Source organism: Schistocerca gregaria, chromosome 1 (assembly GCF_023897955.1).
Source record: "Schistocerca gregaria isolate iqSchGreg1 chromosome 1, iqSchGreg1.2, whole genome shotgun sequence".
Taxonomy (NCBI): Eukaryota; Metazoa; Arthropoda; class Insecta; order Orthoptera; family Acrididae; genus Schistocerca; species Schistocerca gregaria.
The window spans coordinates 728,778,115-728,800,059 of NC_064920.1; the positions used below are offsets into that span (position 1 = coordinate 728,778,115).

Below are 21,945 nucleotides of genomic sequence, written 5' to 3' on the forward strand. Positions count from 1 at the left end.
GTTTTCCCTCCCAGTTTTTTCCTGGATTTCCCGATTGTCCTGGGGTGTATACACCCTGTTTCAGTATTGTGACAAAATGTGACTACAAAGCTGCAGCAAGTTTCAGCTGCAATCTTTGTGTTTCAGACTAAGCTTTTTGTGACTAGTGAACATTTTCACTTTTGTTACATATGTTCTTTCTGGATCTTTTAGTTCAGTTGTCTTGCTGGTGTGGTTCTTTCGCTACCTTCTTGTCTTCACATTCATCATTCTCGTCTTTAACACTTTCTCTACATTGCAAGAAGATTTGCCACTAATACTAGCAAGCACTATTTGTAGAAGTACATACACATACAAATTGAGGTATGAAGCATTAAAGCCAAGGGCTTTTAACACAAACAGAGCCTACGTAATTTGAATGAGGTTTTCTTGGAAGAAATTAAGTAAGGTAAGTATTATTTCAGAGCACATTGCAGGAAAGAAACTATGCAACACACGGTTTTAGCAAAAATTCACTTTAAGCCCCCTTTAATAGTTAACAATTTTTTTGCCCTTTTTTACAACTTTGCAAGAAACCATTGACCACAATTTCCAATAATTACAAGTACTCTAGTAATACTTACTTTCCAATATTGGGGTTCAATGAAACCAGTCTGTTCTGGTCAACCTTAAGAATTGTAAGCTTCTGTAAATACCCTAGACCATCTGGTAGACTCTCAATCATGTTCTGTGATAAATGCAGATCCGTGAGACTCTCCAGACCACCAATTTCATTTGGGAGATCTTCCAGTCGGTTCTCCGAAATATCCAAACAAGCTAATTTCTTCAAGTTGCCTATCTCCTGTTAGGAAAAAAAAATAGTTCACTGGTTGAACCTTTTCAGTGTTTATTACAGTAAGTAAGTAACACAAATTTGAGACCCAATCATCAAAATAATTATTACACAAGCTTTCAATTATCCTACGTTAAAATGAACAGATTTTATCTTCCACTGTCCCCAGGTATTTTTGGAATTTAGTGAGTACATAATTTTCCAAGGCTAACAGGAGACCATCAACCTCCTATTCAATTTTTATGCATTTTATTGACAATAAATGATTCATTAATATTGCCATTCCAGTGCAATTAAACATATAAGGCCTTACTAACACCTATTAAAGAGAATTTCTCATCATGCTTTAACAGTGCTATTGGTTACTCTCTTGATGTAATGGACAGAATGTCTATTTACAGGACAACAGAACCATTCTTTTTTCATTTTCCAATATTAGTTGTTTGGCAGCATTCAAAGCCATTCTTGGTTATTAAAATAATGAACCAGGCAACTTTCTCAGGAGCAGATATGGCAACTGGTTCCAACTGCAGCACATCAGAAGTAGATGCATTTCAAGGTCCATAAATATTGTTAAGATGAAGGTGCTCTCTGTATGGTTTAGTTATGATGCAATATTACTCACAAAGGAAGATTGGCTGGATACCACACTTTACTCAAGGGGTAAAAATCTGTGTAATTTCATGAAAAATTTCAAAATTTGGTACAGAAAGAGTTTCATACATTTTAACAACTACATAGCATAGAGAGATGTCTTTGAATTTTTAAAAGTGGCTATCTAAAGCGTTCATCTCACAAAATGATGAGTGCCAGGGGGTAACAAGCTATCTACTGCTCACCACTTAAAGACATTAGTAAAACTGACTAGCCAAGATCTCAAATATATGATCCCTGAAAATCTGCCTGTCCAGAACACCAAAATGTGTTGTCAGCAGATCTCTCTTATGGTGAGTTTGTTCCGTAAGCTGAAATTCCCCTGTACCTAATATAGTGCCAAGGGAAGTTCTTCTCTGGTTGTGCAATAGTACACCTCAAACATGGAAACTCAGTAAAAAAGACAACTGCAAATCCCCACAACCCAACATTGCAAGCTTAATTCACTCATGCTCAAAGAGTTACTGAAGCCTTTAAAGTACATTACCAGAAATTGCACCTTCAAGAACTGCTCCTTAATCAGTGACATATGCCTTTGGACAACCGTATTCACAGGATCAACATCAAACATGCTATACACTGGGAAACTGAAGTTTTCAGTACAGTTTGAGGAAACCACCTACAATGACTGAGGAATAGCTTGCTGAACAATACAGAGGATGATGAAATTACCCTTCTCAACCTTATCAGTGCCTGCATCCAAGTCAGAGGGGGGTGCAATGTCAGAATTACAAGTGGACTCTCACAGTCAAGTTCTTTGCAAATTTGACTAAATCTTGTAAGACTAATATAACATTACATACTCTTTCAAACTATGAGGTTTCATTTTGTTTTCTTCTCCCCTGCTGGGTACATCACTTTTTTGTCAGGCAGCGTAGTAATTGTTCATTATAAATTTAAACATTAATACTATAACAATCTAACTAATTAACGGAAAATCTCATATAAAGATGTGAAACAATTACTAACAAAGAGATAGAGGGGCTGGCCAGTACTTACCTCAGCTCAGTACAGCCGATAGAAACACAAAAAACAACCGAAAATTTAAGCTCCTAGCTTTCGGAATAAATGTTCCTTCATCAGGGAGGAGAGAGGGGAAAGAAAGGGAAGAAGGGAAAGTGGATTTAGTTACTCACAACCCAGGTTATGAAGCAACAGGGAAAGGAAAACAGGGAAGGTAGCAAGGATGGAGGCATGGTTGTCAGAGGGAAGCCAAAGATATTCTACTGCAGGTACTGTGCCAGCTTCAAACCAAAGAGGATGCATACAGAAGTAAAGAGGTGTATAGTATAAAGATGTAGGATGGAAAGATGCATGAATGGCTAAAGAGGAAAGGGAAAGAGGAGAAGACTGAAAAGTAAATGGGAGTGAGGTTGTTTAACGTAGGTTTAGTCCAGGGTGATGGCGGGATGAAAGGATGTGCTGGAGTGCAAGTTCCCATCTCCGCAGTTCAGAGGGACTGGTGTTGGGTGGGAGAATCCAAATGGCACATACAGTGTAGCAGGTTCCTAGGTCCCTAGAATTATGCTGGAGGGCATGCTCCGCTACTGGGTATTGGACATCTCCTAGGCGGACAGTTCGTCTGTGTCCGTTCATGCGCTCAGCCAGTTTAGTTGTTGTCATACCGATGTAAAAGGCTGTGCAGTGCAGGCATGTCAGCTGATAAATGACATGTGTAGTCTCACACGTGGCCCTGCCTTGAATTGTGTATGTTTTCCTAGTAGCGGGGCTGGAGTAGGTGGTTGTGGGGGGATGCATGGGGCAGGTTTTGCAGCGGGGTCGGTTACAGGGGTAGGAACCGCTGGGTAGAGAAGGTAGTCTGGGAATATTGCAGAGTTTAACAAGGATGTTACGGAGGTTAGGGGGACGACGAAAGGCAACTCTGGGTGGTGTGGGGAGAATTTTGTCAAGGGATGATCTCATTTCAGGGGTTGACTTGAGAAAGTCATATCCCTGGCGGAGTAATTTATTGATGTATTCGAGGCCAGGATAATATTGGGTGACAAGGGGGATGATTCTGTGTGGTCTGAGGGTAGGAATATTGTTGTTGGACGGGGAGGAATGTATTGCTCGGGAGATCTGTTTGTGGACAAGGTCTGCAGGATAGTTGCGGGAGAGGAAAGCACTGGTCAGGTTATTGGTGTAATTGTTGAGGGATTCGTCACTGGAGCAGGTACGTTTGCCACGAATACCTAGGCTGTAGGGAAGGGAGCGTTTGATGTGGAATGGATGGCAGCTATCAAAGTGAAGGTACTGTTGTTTGTTGGTGGGTTTGATATGGACAGAGGTGTGGATGTGAGCTTCAACAAGATGAAGGTCAACATCCAGGAAGGTGGCTTTGGTTTTGGAGAAGGACCAGGTGAAATTCAGATTCGAAAAGGAGTTGAGGTTATGGAGAAAATTAAGGAGTGTTTCTTCACCATGAGTCCAGACCACAAAGATGTCATCTATAAACCTATACCAGGCCAGGGGAAGCAGCTGTTGGGTCTCAACTATAACCACAGTCAAATGCCACATATCACCAACTCCAATTCAGTTCTAAACCTCTCATCCAGATCCCTCTCTCCTCAAGAGACATCTGTTCTATCAAAAGGCTTAACCTTTAGCCCCACACCTAAATTCAACCACACTGCCCTGGTTAAAGATCTCCTCTCTTTCACCCGGAACCTCAACTGGAAATATCACTTCACCACCCAAACACAACCCCCAAATACTAGACCCAGTGTTGAACCTTGTTTAGAACAGTTCCGACCGCCTTCTCAAAGGGATCCTCCTCCCCTCCCCCAAAACCATCCCTTGCAGACGTTTCAGGAATTCCTCACATCCAGTGTTGCCTCCCAGTCCTTCTTGAAGAACATTCCGACAACCCCCAACATCACCCCAGCTGAATCCCGTGCCATTAAGCAGCTGAAAACAGACCGCTCTATTGTAATCCTTCCGGCGGATAAAGGCTCCACAACTGTGGTACTTGACCGTGTGGAGTATGTGGCAGAAGGACTGCGTCAACTCTCCGACACCTCAACCTACAAAGCTGTTACCCAGGATCCCATTCCCTCCGTTCAGACTGAGCTGCAGAAAATCCTAAAAATCCAAGGTCCCTCACAAGGCCTCACAATGGCTTCCATAGACTTACTCACTCCACCTGAGCCACGTACCCCTACCTTCTACCTATTACCCAAAATCCACAAAGAGAACCATCCTGGCCGTCCCATTGTAGCAGGCTTCAAAGCCCCAACAGAACGTATCTCAGCTCTGGTAGACCAACACCTCCAACCTATCACCTGCAGACTCCCATCCTACATCAAGGACACAAACCACTTCCTAGAACGCCTCAAATCCATTCCCACTCCTCTCCCACCTGAAACCTTTCTTGTCACCATAGATGCTACATCCCTTTACACAAACATCCCACACACCCATGGTCTCTCTGCCCTTGAGCACTACCTCTCCCAACGCCCACCCGAAGATCTTCCAAAAACCTCGTTCCTTATCACACTCACCAACTTCATCCTCAGCCATAATTACTTCACTTTTGAAGGCCAGACCTACAAACAAATCAGGGGAACTGCCATGGGAACCAGGATGGCTCCATCCTATGCCAACCTCTTCATGGGCCGCATGGAGGAGGCTTTCCTGAAGACCCAACAGCTGCTTCCCCTGGCCTGGTATAGGTTTATAGATGACATCTTTGTGGTCTGGACTCATGGTGAAGAAACACTCCTTAATTTTCTCCATAACCTCAACTCCTTTTCGAATCTGAATTTCACCTGGTCCTTCTCCAAAACCAAAGCCACCTTCCTGGATGTTGACCTTCATCTTGTTGAAGCTCACATCCACACCTCTGTCCATATCAAACCCACCAACAAACAACAGTACCTTCACTTTGATAGCTGCCATCCATTCCACATCAAACGCTCCCTTCCCTACAGCCTAGGTATTCGTGGCAAACGTATCTGCTCCAGTGACGAATCCCTCAACAATTACACCAATAACCTGACCAGTGCTTTTCTCTCCCGCAACTATCCTGCATACCTTGTCCACAAACAGATCTCCCGAGCAATACATTCCTCCCCGTCCAACAACAATATTCCTACTCTCAGACCACACAGAAGCATCCCCCTTGTCACCCAATATTATCCTGGCCTCGAATACATCAATAAATTACTCCGCCAGGGATATGACTTTCTCAAGTCAACCCCTGAAATGAGATCATCCCTTGACAAAATTCTCCCCACACCACCCAGAGTTGCCTTTCGTCGTCCCCCTAACCTCCGTAACATCCTTGTTAAACCCTGCAATATTCCCAGACTACCTCCTCTACCCAGCGGTTCCTACCCCTGTAACCGACCCCGCTGCAAAACCTGCCCCATGCATCCCCCCACAACCACCTACTCCAGCCCCGCTACTAGGAAAACATACACAATTCAAGGCAGGGCCACGTGTGAGACTACACATGTCATTTATCAGCTGACATGCCTGCACTGCACAGCCTTTTACATCGGTATGACAACAACTAAACTGGCTGAGTGCATGAACGGACACAGACGAACTGTCCGCCTAGGAGATGTCCAATACCCAGTAGCGGAGCATGCCCTCCAGCATAATTCTAAGGACCTAGGAACCTGCTACACTGTATGTGCCATTTGGATTCTCCCACCCAACACCAGTCCCTCTGAACTGCGGAGATGGGAACTTGCACTCCAGCACATCCTTTCATCCCGCCATCCCCCTGGACTAAACCTACGTTAAACAACCTCACTCCCATTTACTTTTCAGTCTTCTCCTCTTTCCCTTTCCTCTTTAGCCATTCATGCATCTTTTCATCCTACATCTTTATACTATACACCTCTTTACTTCTGTATGCATCCTCTTTGGTTTGAAGCTGGCACAGTACCTACAGTAGAATATCTTTGGCTTCCCTCTGACAACCATGCCTCCATCCTTGCTACCCTCCCTGTTTTCCTTTCCCTGTTGCTTCATAACCTGGGTTGTGAGAAACTAAATCCACTTTCCCTTCTTCCCTTTCTTTCCCCTCTCTCCTCCCTGATTAAGGAACATTTATTCCGAAAGCTAGGAGCTTAAATTTTCGGTTGTTTTTTGTGTTTCTATCGGCTGTACTGAGCTGAGGTAAGTACTGGCCAGCCCCTCTATCTCTTTGTTAGTAATTGTTTCACTACTATAACAATCATACATTTAATGTTTTCCTCCCAAAACCATATGTATATACGCAAGATCTTTGATCCCCCTTCTTTTATTTTCCTTTCGGATTATCCAAGCTCTGGTATTGTCTGAGGATGTTTGAGCCCCAACCACATAAGGTGTCTAGTTTCTTTGTGTGGTCTTTTCCATTTCTACTAATCATGCACATGGGTATGTAGCAACATTGAAAGAAATTTAACTAAAATTAATATTTATGCTAAAAGTAAATCTTATACAGATATCTGGAAACTAAATTAATGGCATCAGTTAATTAGACTAGCTTAAGACTAGTGAATGTAATTAATGGAACATATTCAATATGGTTAAAGTTCTGTTATTTGTAACACTCAATCTGACAAAGTTTGAGGAAAATACAGAATATCTAAATTGTCTCTTAAGATAAATGGGTACTTTATGTTTGTTTTTCTTACTGGTGGTAAATGCTGTAGTTGGTTGTGGTCAAGCCAGAGCTCTTGTAGTGCTGGAAGTTTACCAATGTGATGTGGCTGAAAACCCAACAGAGAATTAATATATGAGCATCAACAAAAAGACTTGCAATTTAGGACTACTCATTGGATACAGAGAAGTACTGATCCAGTGCAGAATAATTATCAATACATCTCTTACACCAATATCTTGCCAAAAGTCAACAACAGAGGAAAAAAATGTTTACTTTCTACAACAATGTCTCGAGAAATTTTAAACAAATCACGAAAACAAATACATTTAATAAAAGAAAGATGAGAGGAGAAAAATATGGACAGCGAAGAGATGCTACAACCTCAGTGTAATTTGTCCACCAACTTTAATCAGCACAATTAATGTGACAGATCTGTCGCACATAATCAAGTGATTGTATTTTTTTTAATTACATGAAAGACAAACAATGATAATAGCATATACAAACAGTACTGCTTATATTCAAGCTCAGCTTTTACAGTTAATAAAACTATCATTTTTTGCCTTTTTTACACACCTCTCAATGGTGCTTTGCTGCCCATGATACTTGTTAACTGGAAGTGTAACAATTTTCAGACGTAATTGACACCATAATTTCCTTTCATTTACACGTATATATGGAAGCCACTGTTTCATTTAAACAGCTAAGCCACAAAATGCATTTTTAATTATTATTCAGCCTATATCAAGAACTCATAATATTAAAATTAGTTCCTAAACAATGTACAAACTTATATCGAACACAGCATCAGCATAACAGCAAATAAAAAGCAGTAGTATCAAATTGTTCAAAATATTGAGCAAATAACAGACATAAAACAACACAATTAACTGTAAAAATAAATTAGCCATATACAATACAGGGCATGAGTAAACACATTACCCAAAACAACACAATACTGCTTTCTTATGTACTCAGCAGGAGACAGCACATTACAAACACTGAAAGGACACTTAATAATACAATAATGTGTCATAAGTAAGAACATAATTGTTTATACCATTAGTAAAAATTTTAAATACAATGCAATTGCAGGTATAAGAGATACATATCACTGCTATTCGATGTCCTCAACATTTTGGATAACATAATCCTTCTGCCTATTATTTTTGTTATGCTAACAATTTTTTGTGATTATGCTGGTTCTAATATGGGCTTTAATCTTGTTTACGATTAACTTTTGCCTGAAACTGGTTGTCACATTAACTAATACACTTTGACATCATACATAGTGGCTGCCATTTCTTCCTACATCCCTATAAATAGTTTGCTTCTCAATGTTTTAAATTAGTAAATTAAACAATGGGAAATCCAGGATGGAATGTAACAATACGAGAGAAGGAAAGTTTCTACTCACAGCTGCGGCTCAGCATCTCCTCTATATGGTGTGTAGCAACTTTCCTTCTCTCATATTGTTTTAAATTAGTAAATCATTTAAGCCCTCAAGTCTGGGTTGACTACAATTCCAAGCACCAGAATTTCATGGAAGTGATTGGACAAGTTTGTTCACTGTACCGAAAGTACTTGGGAAATAAAGGTGACAGTCCACATAAGTAATGTGCACACCTAAATCCACCTCCTCCTCCTCCTCCTCCTCCTCCCCCCCCCCCCCCCCCCCTCGAAGTTTGTTTCCACATTTTTTCCTTACCCCATCCATCCATTCCATTCTACAGCTCCAAAACAGCTAAAAACTTTTTAATACAGTACAACTTGATTTGCAAGCAGGGGGAAAGATAAAGAAGTCTCTTCGGGATTAGCAGATGATTAGGAATGGCTAAATACACAGTTACACACTAATTGGTTTCACAGAAACTATCATATCACCACCAAAGATACAATAGATGAATAACAATTACCACAATACATGACAGCAGGGTGGGGATTTGAAATGTAACACCCTGATCACATTCTTGGTGTGAAGAGAGATTCTATCATCAAAACATAAAAGCAAAGGGCTAATGTTCAATGACACGTTTAACTAAAGTAGTCTACGCCAGACAAGGACTTTATCTCACGAATTCACAAACCAATGGATAAAATCACTTATACATATAGACACAAATACAAACAGTTTGCTCACTTGAATCGGAGAGTCAGCATGGTCTTTAAAGCAGACCATTAAATATACCTGCACAACAATACACTCAATTTTTGGAATTCTACTTTATCTTTCTCACAGAATAATAAACAATAATTCTATTAATTGTTTTGGAAATGGTACCAATGTATGGAACATATGATACTCTGGTTTCTTTTCATTGGTGTCTGTAGGCAGTGTTACAATGTGATACAGGGCATAGTAATACCAACCACTGACAAAGAAAATGCAATACTTGTAATGTTAAGCAAGGACTACAAAAGTAAAACATATGATCCATCGAGTGATTCTGCCTACGGAAATGATAATGCTGATTTCACCAATGAAATTCAAGCTAACCTGATGTGTCACCTCAACTTGTTAGGCTTAGAAAGCAATATCACTAATAAACTATAACCAGTTGTGGCTGATCCTCCTTTGCTGTATAACAATTTTCAAATTACATGAGATTGGAATCCATCTGTGGCAAAATGATGTGTTCCAATGTACAAAGAGTAGTCAAATGAAAAAAAAGACAGATGTAAGAACAGTAAGTACATTGTTTATTACTTCAAAAATAATAGCCATAATTGTTAATACAGTTATCCCACTGTGAGGCAAGACAGTCTATGCCTTCATTGTAAAATGTTTCCTGCTGCCCACAGAACCATAATTGTACCCAGGCATGAATCTCTTTGCTCAAAGCGAATCAATAGCATTTTTCTTCAGGACTCTAAAAATATGGAAATAACATGGCAACAGACTGGGACTATATGGAGAAAACATAAGGGCTTTCCCACGAAACTTCTGCAACATAGTCTCAAGAACCTTGGCAACACGTGGGCAGGCATTATCCTGCTAGAAAATGATACCACCCAACATTCCCTTTGACTGCTGAGAGCTGGCAATCACATTTCCCAACCAGAAGCATGGTGATCCGCTTCAACATGCCCTGCCTCCAAATGGTCTATGGTACAAATATTCCTCTCGAGCTGGTCTGGGTGAAGAATGTGTGCTGCTGAAACTGCAAGAAGCAGTAAATTCACTTTCCTTGTGGGATGTTGGGTGATCGCTCCACTCTTTACGCACTTTGAGCGCCCATCATTTACTCTGAAGGCAGTTAGCATGTCTAACAGTCACATTTTGAATATGTTGTGATGCATCCTATATTATGCCATGAGCAGTGAAATGACTCAATGTGCTGAACCACAGGGCTGGGTCATCAGTCAAAAGCAACAGTGCTCCGAAAGCCACATGATATATTTCTGCATCTGTATGCCGCAAACAATGCAGCAGCAGTTCACTGGTCTTATTGTTGCAGGACGGTAGCAGCTGACTTACATGGTCCATCACTACAGTGCCTGGTCTTTCATCTAACATGATTTTGTTGGTGGCTTGGCTGTGACCAAATTTTTTCTGATGTAAAGAAGTAACTGGTGATATCCTTGAAATTTCATGTGCAAAGTGGTGACCTCCTCCTGCAGCAGTTGCCCTTGCTACTGGAGTAACTCTCCTTACTGCTGCAGCAGATGTTGCTGCTCTTTTACTTGATGATTCTGCAGCTGGTGCTGATGTTTTAATTTTTGTAACTGTGCCCTCATCTGTTCCTTATTCATATTTGATGACTGCAGGCCACTGATGTTCATATTCACAGGCTATAGGTTACTTGTCGTTTCTATTCTCACCTCAGAAGTCATCACTTGTGAGATACAAATATTTTTGGACAATATAGGACATGCCATCAGAAAGTAAAAAGAAATTTTGTTTTTCTCATCATCATCATCATCATCATCATCATCATCATCATATCATCATATCATCATATCATCATATCATCATATCATCATCATCTAAGACTGATTATGCCTTTCAGCGTTCAGTCTGGAGCATAGCCCCTTATAAAATTCCTCCATGATCCCCTATTCAGTGCTAACATTGGTGCCTCTTCTGATGTTAATCCTATTACTTCAAAATCATTCTTAACCGAATCCAGGTACCTTCTCCTTGGTCTGCCCCGACTCCTCCTACACTCTACTGCTAAACCCATGAGTCTCTTGGGTAACCTTGCTTCTCCCATGCGTGTAACATGACCCCACCATCTAAGCCTGTTCGCCCTGACTGCCATCTTTATTTATTCATCAACATCGATTTTGTCCCCTTCAAAGTAACCCTCCTCAAATATAATACATTTGTGCCAGGGCTTTTTCCAATAATTGAAGCACTTCTGGAACTCACTTTTCATTATGGTGTTCAGTTCCTTCAGTGATTCTGTTTTTATCTCATCATTAATGGTGGAAAAATGATGTCCTTTCATGGTTCTCTTCAGCCTCAGGAACAGAAAGAAGTCACAGGGGGCAATGTCCAGTGAATACAGTGGCTGAGGTAACATAACAGTTTTGTTTTTTTGCCAAAAAATCAAGTCCAAGCATTGCAGCGTGAGTGGGAGCATTATTGCAATGCTGTTTCCATGAGTGGTTTTGCCACAATTCTGGTCATTTTCACACTGCTTTACACAAACAGCATGTAACTTCCAGGTAGTATTCCTTGTTGACCATATGACCATAAGGCAGGAATTCATGATGCTCTATCCTATTGTAAATAAAGAAAACACAGAACTACTTTCACACGAGATCGAATTTGTCAAATTTTTTTCAGTCTTGGCTCTGCAGCAGTTTCCATGGGGACAACTGGGCCTTGATTTTGACGTCACAGCACGTAACCACGTTCCATCACCTATTACAACCTTCATTAGAAGTTCTGGGTTATTGTCGACTTCATTCAGCAATTCCTGAACAATGTCTATGCAATGTCTTCTTTGGTCGAAATTCAACAATTTTGGTACAAACTTTGCTGCTACACATTTCCTGCCCAAAATATAAAAAAATTAAAATAAAATAAATAAAATTGCTTAGCATGAGAAAGGATATACTGACACCATCACAAACTTCTATGGTGGTGATTTGATGATTTTTCAGAACCATTTCCTTTACTTCTTCCACAATGTCATCCGTAATTTATGCTCCACAATGTCCATGGTGGTCACCATCTTTAATTGTTTTACTCATAGTATATTCGCCAAAAGCCACAGCAACATTTCAAATGTGGTGGTGCACTTTATTCCACTTTTCAAGCAAATTCTTTGACCTTCTTTTATAAAAGTAAACAACCACCGAGCACTTTAAAATACGTATGACCTTTCTGCCAGTCAGCAATAAAATAAATATTAAAAACAGCTGAAAATGCAAACGTACACCAGGAATTCAAGTAACATCCAAGACAAAAAAATTTGAAAATTGGACTTATAAAGCCTGCAAAATTAAATAATTCCCGTTACTTTTTGATCACACCTCATATTGTGGCTCAGAGTTCAACAAACTTATTGTTCTGTGGTCACATCAGAACAAAGTGATAGAATTCTATGCATGTTCTGCAATCCAACTGATTAATTGGTTGGTGAAGTGACACATGATACAAGAGTGAAGCTGTTTGCAGATGGAGTTGAAATATGTATCATGAGCAATACTACTACTACTACTACGCATATTTCTTCACTCCACTCATCGCGCTGTTGACGCCCTTAGGCTCCATCTTACATAAGTGATGTAAGCGACTGACAGTGTACTACATCTGGAGGTGTGACTTTCCAGCTACAAGCAGCCGCATCAGTCGACAGGCTTGGCAGTCCTGCAAGTGAGTGTCGAACTCCTGCTACAACTTGCGTCATGCAGCTGACTTAATGCAACACAAAAGCAATGAATGTTTTGTTGGAAAATACAACAGCCAAATTTGCCATAATTAAGAAAATAAGGTGAGAAAGGAACACTACATGTGAAATGTACAACCAGAGGCATCTTCAGAAATTTTCACAATTTCAATTTGTGTTGCAGCCACAAATATCACTGAGCAAATTCTTTGAATACAAAAGTCTGAGAATAGATCCTTTTGACCATCTGATCAAGTATTTCTTTTTGACCATCAATTTTCAAGAGCCAACACGCACTGAACAAAGTCTGTTCATTCAAGTTATAGATACATTTCGAGCTGTACAAGAAGAGACTAGAAGCTTTTGAAATGTGGTGCTACAGAAGAATGCTGAAGATTAGATGGGTAGATCACATAACTAAGGAGGAGGTATTGAACAGAATTGGGAAGAAGAGGAGTTTGTGGCACAACTTGACTAGAAGAAGGGATCGGTTGGTAGGACATGTTCTTAGGCATCAAGGGATCACCAATTTAGTACTGGAGGGCAGTGTGGAGGGTAAGAATTGTAGAGGGAGACCAAGAGATGAATACACTAAGCAGATTCAGAAGGATGTGGGCTGCAGTAGGTACTGGGAGATGATGAAGCTTGCACAGAATAGAGTAGCATGGAGAGCTGCATCAACCAGTCTCAGGACTGAAGATCACAACAACAACATGTGCTTTAAACATGTAAAATCACTAACATTAGATTTTTTTGTGGTTCCTTAACAATTCGTCATTTCAAATCTGCACTAGTGGTGCTTGCATTAAGCTAAGTTAAGCTAATAATAATTTTCAATGTCTTAATAGCTGTGAAACAAGAATTTTATAAATTCTTATAGCAGAAGACACAAAATCTCATTTTGAATGAGAGAAATATGTGGTGCAACTGAAAGCAATTACTAAATGTGACATGATCCAATTTAAAACATACTACTTTTACAAGCCTGAAACTGTGAATAAATTGTGTATCTTGTGACTCCCATTAAGAAGACCCATCAAATTGTTTTCCTTACCAATTTGTATATAAATGTACATGTTCACTAATATATTATAATTTATTCACTGAAACTGTACTAGCTTCTTCAATGCTTAACAAATTCAACTGCTATGTTTACCTTGACTTTTTAACATTATTCAAATCATATTCATCAAAAAGCTTTTACTCTCAGCTACTTCATAGTGTTAACACTGCTATCATTATATGACTTCCAGAAATTGTTCTATAAAAATTTGTTGGCTGAAATATTTAAAAGAGAGGTTATACAGTGCAACAATTACCTCTCTTTTAAATACTTCAGTTGACAAGTTTACTGTATATTCACTTGTATCTGCTTCAAAAACTGAAATTCTTGATGCATTTACACAAAACACATGAAGATATCCAGCTAATAAAATACTCTATACGATCACAGCCACTGTGTGGTCAGTATATTGAAATGTACTGTTGAGCTAAAAGACTTTCAACTGAGATGACAATATCATTCAATTACAGTCCCATCACTTATTGTTTATTAAGTTTCAATCTATTCATGTTACACAGCAGTTCCATTTCAAAGTATATTTCTAGTACCTTACAAAGCTACAGCTTTATCATCTTGAAAGACAGAAAGACAGGCACGCGTGCCCACACACACACAATGCAGGAAAAGCCCAGTAACCCAGCATTAGGCAGTCTGGCATGTTCAATAACTGGCACTGTTTCATACATACAGAATATTTCAGATGCATTTGGCCGAATTCAGCAGTTGTCAACAATTTCAAGTCGTGTAGTGCTAAAAAAATTTCAGTTACCTTTCAGACAGCTTCTGTCATGCACCAGTTGTCTACAGTGATTAAAAAATGGTGTTTTAAAGTGAAATCACAATTAGCACTCTTCAATGTCATTGTTACAATAATCAACCAAGCACTTCGCAAAACAAAGTGAATGTGAAACATGAATATGTTACGCTTACAACACAACACAAGTTTGACACCATTAATCAGACGAGAAAGGTGAGAACACAGATACAATTACGGAAGAATATGCAGTTGATTCCTCAAAAATCTATGATATTAAGAAAAATAAAATAAAATACAAGTCAACTTCTCAAGTTTGCCTCACAGACAGTTGCAGTAAAAGACAGTTAATGACAAGAAATTTTGAAAAAGCCCAAACTAGATCAGTTGGCTGAAATTTTGTAGAAGTGGCTCTGTGCCAAAAGGTCTGAAGGAAAACATGTAATTGGGCCTATGATTATGAAAAAAGTAAACAGTTCTGTAATGATTTGGGGTTACCAATATTGAATGTGTATTTTTGTACAGCTGGATATACCAATTCAAAACTTACCACGGAATTCAGAAGCTTGATGTAGGTGGAGAGTTATGATTGGCAGATCAAAACACAGCTGAAGGGTACAAAAAAACTTTTTGCAGTCCGGCTAATAACCAAAACTTAATTGCTAGTCAAATCCACAATATCAGTGAAATGGGCTTGGTTTGGTACTGTTTGTCTATTTCAACTTTCATAGATAAATATGAAATGTGAACCAAGGTTACAGTGAGAAATAGTAACTATTGTTCACAGTTCTGAATCAAGGAAATTAGCACAGTACGATAGAAGCAATGATTACAAGTATGAAAAAAGAAACACTATTATTATTATTATTATTATTATTACAACAGACATCTTTGTCCTGCCAGTTCTTCAGGGAGTCTGTGTGTTTCATTTAAGCGACTAAATATAACATTAACTTTGTGTCCTCACGCCGTGTTTTAGCTTCTAACCCTCTTATTTATTGTTTAAATTCCAGTTTGAGAAGTTACTTCTTAATACTGCAGCTAAATATTTTTTTTTCTTCTTCCTCAATGGCAGTGCAGAGGACGTTGCCGGTGGTGGTGGTGGTGGTGGTGGTGGTGGTGGTGGTGTCAGCCACTCAACAAGAAGAATATGCTCCTCTGTACTGTGGGTAACTTCATTTTTAATACAGCCAAATAGTGTGCACAACTACATTTCTGTAGTTTCTTAGACTTTACCGACAATTTTGTAAAATCTCATTGAATTGGGTGTACTGCCGGTGGTCTGCGTTTTTCAAACACTTTCGATGTCGTACCTCAGCATCTTCCTCGGGTGGTTCCTGTAACTGAACAACAGGTTGACCGTGTCCCATATGTATGTCTGGACGGTGTCTGGCATTCCCTATGCTGTCCGTTCCTGCTACAACCTTGTCAGTTGGTCGCCAATTCTTCCGTCCGCGCTTCTTCCACTGTTTTCCCCGGTGGCAGCAATTTCATGGCGTGCCCTACTAGGTCCGTGCCCGCCAGGCGTGTTCCTAGCACTGTCGACAGGTTACTTTGCTGTTGGTGACTGTTCCGACTTTCTGCAGCGCGACCGTGTCAGTTGGCCACCAGGTGTACAGTCTTCTATCTGCGCCCACTTCTGCTGCTTTCCCTGGTGGCAGCCGTTTCATGGTGTTCCTTACTAGGTCCGCACCCGCCAGGCACACTCCTCGTACTGTCGAGCGGCTGCTTTTGCTGTTGATGACCGCTCCGATTTTCTCCAGCACCCCTGTCATACTCTTGGTCTTTTGTTTTCTTCCATTGTTTTTGTAATATGTCCAAAGCTGGGTTCCACACCGTGCTAAGTTGGCATCCAGCTTCCTGGTTTATCACGTTCTCTGTCGTCTTGATTTCCATCGATTCAGTGATGATGCTATCCCAATATCTTTTGTTAAAGCTTCACCGAAGAGTCAAGCAGTATATTGCTCCCTTCTAAGTATATCTCGCGAAGAGACCATGAGGATAAAATCAGAGAGATTAGAGCCCACACAGAAGCATACCGACAATCCTTCTTTCCACGTACAATACGAGCTGGAATAGAAGGGAGAACCGATAGAGGTACTCAGGGTACCCTCCGCCACACACCGTCAGGTGGCTTGCGGAGTATGGATGTAGATGCAGATGTAGATCTGGGGGTCTGAGGTAAGATCCTGGTTTTATCGTAATTCGTGGTGTGCTCAGGTTCCAAGCAAAGTTCTGCTATTGCCGATTTAGTGGCTTGTCGTAGCCTGGTATGTCGTAGCCTGGTATGTCTTTTGTGCTCTTTACATCTTATGTCAACGGTCCTGGTGATCTGACCAATATAACACATACTGAATTCATATGGTATATGGTAGATACCAGGTTTTCTCAGTCCCAAATCATCCTTAACCATTCCAAGAAGCACCCTGATCTTGTTTGGTGGGCAGAACACACTCTTGATACTGCGCTTTTTCAGTATTCTGCTGATCTTAGCAGATGTAGGTCCTGAGTACAGTAGAAAGGCTACCCTCCTGGTCCTTTCTTCTTCTTGTTCTCCCTCAGTATCATGCCGTCTGGAGGGATGTAGCGCTTTGTGGATGTCCCTTGTTGAGTATCAGTTGCCTGCGAACACTTGCTGTAGGTGTTCTAACTCTGCTGCCAAGCTGAGTCAAACAGTGTTTTGGCTCGCTGAACAAGTGTTCTCAGCATCCCATTCTTCTGTGCCGGATGATGACAGCTGTCAGCCTGTAGGTATAAGTTGGTGTGTGTAGGTTTTCCATACACACTATGGCAATGGGTAGTCCCTTATTTCCAGTAGTGGCAAATATGTTTATGGAGAGATTCAAGGATGAGGCACTTATGACCACTGCCTACAAGCCGACCTCTTTCTTTAGGTACATTGATGACACGTTTGTCATCTGGTCACAAGGTTGGGAAAAACTGCTCGAATTTCTTGACGATCTGAATTCGAGACACCCCAGCATTAAGTTCACAATGGAAATAGAAAATAATGGTCAACTTTCTTTCCTGGATGTCCTGGTGAAAAGGAAGACAGACGGCACATTAGGCCATAGTGTGTATAGAAAACATACACACACCAACTTACACCAACAGGCTGACAGTTGCCATCATCTGGCACAGAAGAATGGGGTGCTGAGAACACTTGTTGACTGAGACAAAACACTGTCCGACTCTGACAGCTTGGCAGTAGAGTTAGAACACCTACAGCAAGTGTTCGCAGACAACTGATACTCAACAAGGGACATCCACAAAGCGCTACATCCCTCCAGACGGCATGATACTGAGGGAGAATAATAAGAAGAAAGGACCAGGAGGGGAGCCTTTCTACCGTATGCAGGACCATCATTTGCTAAGATCAGCAGAAAACTGAAAAAGCACAATATCAAGAGTGTGTTCTGCCCCACCGAACTAGATCAGGGTGCTTCTTGGAACAGTTAAGGGTGATTTGGGACTGAGAAACCCTGGTATCTACCACATACCATGTGAATGCAATATGTCTTACATTGGTCAGAACACCATGACCATTGACATGAGATATAAAAAGCACCAAAGGCAAACCAGGGCACGACAAGCCACAAAATTGGCAATAGCAGAACTCTGCTTGGAACTTGAGCACACCATGAATTATGATAAAACCAGAATCTTATCTCAGACCCCCAAATTTTGGTACAGCATCATCACTGAATCAATTGAAATCAAGATGACAGAACTTGATAAACCGGGAAGCTGGATACCAACTCAGCATGGCATGGAACCTGGCTTTGGACCTATTACAAAAACAACGGAAGAAAACAAGACCAGGAGAATGACAGGGGTGCTGGAGAAAGTTGAAACGGTCACCAATAGCAAACTCAGCCTGTCAATAGTGCTAGGTACGCACCTTTTGGGCGCGAACCTAGTAGGGTACGCCATGAAACGGCCACCACCAGGGAAAACAGTGGAAGTGGGTGCGGACAGAAGATGGAACATCTGGCAACCAACTGACATGGTAGCAGCAGGAGAGGATGGTGTAAGGAATGCCAGACACCGTCCAGACATAAATACGGGACACGGTCAGCCTGTTATTCAATCACAGGAAGCACCTGAGGAAGACGTCGAAATATTTTATTAGCAAACGCAGACCACTGGCCGTACACCCGATTCAATGATATGTCAACTACATTTCTGTTGTCTCCTTCAGATACTTCAGTGTAACTGGTGGCCATGTTTGTAACAATGCAATTTTGAAAGCAATGTTAGATCCACTGTCCCCGGGTGTCATAATGTGTTTCAAAAACATAAGAGTCTCAAAGTCGCACCCTTTTCTAAGTCACAAGCAGCTGCTCATCCCTTAGGCAAACTTCTGGTCTCATCTTTAGCTCTCTTCGAAAAGCATCTCTTAATTACTTACTTTCTGCTTTTGCATCATTCCCTGAAACCAGATAGACAAGTATACAGAAAATATTCTCTCTATGGCTTTGGAATCAATTTTTTTGTTCCTCCTATACTTCTTAACATGACTCAAATTTAAACACCTATATCCCAATGTACTGATTTATGTACCGGGAAGTACTCCATTTATAACTTTTACAGTGGAATATGAAAAATCTTTCTTTGGTGAATGAAGAACAACGTGTTTCGAGGATACTGGTCAGAATTTATTGACCAATTACATTGTAAATAACTATATGACATACTAATTACACCAATAGCAAAATAGAGATGTAAACTTACTACAGCATACCTGAAAACCACAAATTAATGAGACAACCTACTACAGTTCACAAACACACTGTCAGCTCACCAAGTGGTAGTAGAAAACACAAATAAAAGAAGGTTATAATTACACAAACTTTTAGGGCTGGGCTCCTTCAGGCAGAACAGTTGAAGGGGAAAGAAGAGGGGTGAAGGAAAAGGACTGGAGAGGTCTAGGGAAAGGGGTACATGAGATTTGAAAACCTGAGAGCTTAAGGGTGGAGGAGAATACTTACTCTTTTCTTCACTCTGTTGTAGTTTTATATATCTTTCATTTTCTTACCTGCCTCTCTCTTACTGACTCGTACACAATCTTTTAACAGTAGTCTCTGTCTTGCATATTATCCTGTCTTCCACTTACACACTCTCAGGTTTTGAAACTTTGTCTGGTGCAGTCCCCAACAATCAGTCTTTCCTTTTCATCCTGTATGGTTTGTCTTCCGTGACACGCAGTTCTGGGTGACTTTTCGGAAATCTACCCCTTTTCCTAGATACCTCCAGTCCTTTTCCTTCACCCGTCTTTCTTCCCCTTCAACGCTTCTGCATGAAGAAAGAGCCACTGGCTCCGAAAGCTTGTCTAATTATGACTTGCTTTTATTTGTGTTTTCTGCTGCTGCTTGTTGAGTAGATTTTTTTATCTATCTAATTATGTTATATTGTCAAAAAATATTTTTTTTGTTGTTACAAACACAAACTCTCTCTCTCTCTCTCTCTCTCTCTCTCTCTCTCTCTCTCTCTCTCTCTCTCTCTCTCTCTCTATCTATCTATCTATCTATCTATCTATCTATCTATCTATCTATCTATCTATCTATCTCTCCCCCTCCCTCCCTCCCCTCTTAAGAATATTGAGCAGCATGACCATTTCCATTCCCAGTGGTAATATTATTTATGTTTACAAAATACACAAAAACAAAAGGACATGTAAAACTGATGACTATTATGGCTGTTCAATTTTAATCATGTAAGAAGTAACATGGCTGCAAAGAAAGGAGAGGAACTTGATTATGGGTGGTGTCAGGCAGACATCAGGAAGTAGGCAAGTGCTCCATATGAACCCAAACCTTTTGACAACCCACTGCAGCACCGGTGTTGCTGTGATGGCTAGGCAAGAACAACACCCTCAGGCACCAAGGCAACTAGAAGACACTGGAGTACAGTCAGAATGTTCAAGAACTTTCTGGAAGGTTGTCGTAAGTTCTCTGGAACAGCCTTTGGAAGAGCAATGGGTGAAACTCGCTCAAAAGTCCTTGAAAAACGATAACATAAAAAGCCAGTGCACAGGGCCAAGGCAGTGATTACTAGTAAGCAGCTAAGACCAGTAATGCAGTCAAGCCTCTATGTTCCTGTAGTAAGAATCGTGAGAAGTCTGTACAAATTCATGGGACAACAATTGAGTTTATGACACATATCCAGTAACAATCATCATCTTGAGTTTTCTGCCTGTTAATACAGACTAAGCTCTGTAAAGTTTTCCTCTAGTGTCAGCAATGAATAATAGTTGATATTTTCTGTGTGTCAGAACATGAAGAGGAACAAGAGAGTGCTCATCACTGATAGTGAAACGGGAACCCAGGGCTAGATAGTTATTGGAAAGGACAAACATATAGAGTGAGAGGATGTACTTAATGATTTGCAAAGATATGAAGTCACTGTACGACACCTCTCCAAATAAGGCTGAAGAATTTGGAGATCAATTTTTCTTAAATTAAATCCTTAAGTGATAATATTCTTCTTGGGTGTGCAGCCGGATCATAAAGTCTTCATGACACAATATTTCTGCAGTCCAACTAGCCGCCATCTTCAGGTGCGAGTGCTGGTGCACGATCTCGCCGGAACTGACTTCCCAGTGCAGGGCAGTTACGGCACCTTCTCGTGCACGCGTTGTGGGTCTTCTGCGGCCTATACAGGGGCCGCCGCTTGCGCTGGGAAGTCAGTTCTGGCGAGATCGTGCACCAGCGCTCTCACCTGAAGATGGCGGCCAGTTGGACCACGGAAATATTGTGTCATGAAGACGTTATGATCCGGCTGCATAACCGAGAAGAATATTATCAATTATTACGCCAGGAAAGCCTTCGCAGTCAAATCCTTAAGTGTTTGCACACATTCACATCCTACGATTCCAGTAACTTTTCTTCTCCATTCCGAAGTCAACTGTGGTAAGCATTCTAGGACACTTTCCTCCTCTCACTCTGTTAAATGTAACTGAATAAACCTCAGCCCACATGGTTGTCAATGTCTCATTGTGCCATGTAGGCCACACTTTCTTGCAAAGATGGTGATAGGACCTGTGACAGGAAGTCACACAAAAAGAAAGAAAGAAAGAAATATATCTTATAGCTGTGCATTACTGTATTGGCCAGTAACGAGGAAATTCAGAAACATTACTTTCCATCGTCACAAGTTAGCAGGAATATTATGTGTATTTATCATATATTGGAGTGACAAAGACGGACAGGTTGAGAATTGAGA

General features: G+C 40.7%; 1 protein-coding gene across 24 annotated transcripts in view; it reads right to left on the bottom strand.

Annotated features, from left to right (window-relative positions):
* Positions 1 to 21,945, bottom strand: part of LOC126266876 (protein lap4) — a 528,757-nt gene that overhangs the window by 259,995 nt on the left and 246,817 nt on the right. For all 24 annotated transcript variants that reach the window (XM_049971620.1, XM_049971569.1, XM_049971528.1 and 21 more), the window contains exons 6-7: positions 7,096 to 7,170; positions 603 to 820 (exon numbers count right to left, since the gene is read on the bottom strand). In XM_049971620.1, the coding sequence (XP_049827577.1) occupies positions 603 to 820; positions 7,096 to 7,170 (293 nt within the window). The remainder of the gene's footprint in view (positions 1 to 602; positions 821 to 7,095; positions 7,171 to 21,945) is intronic.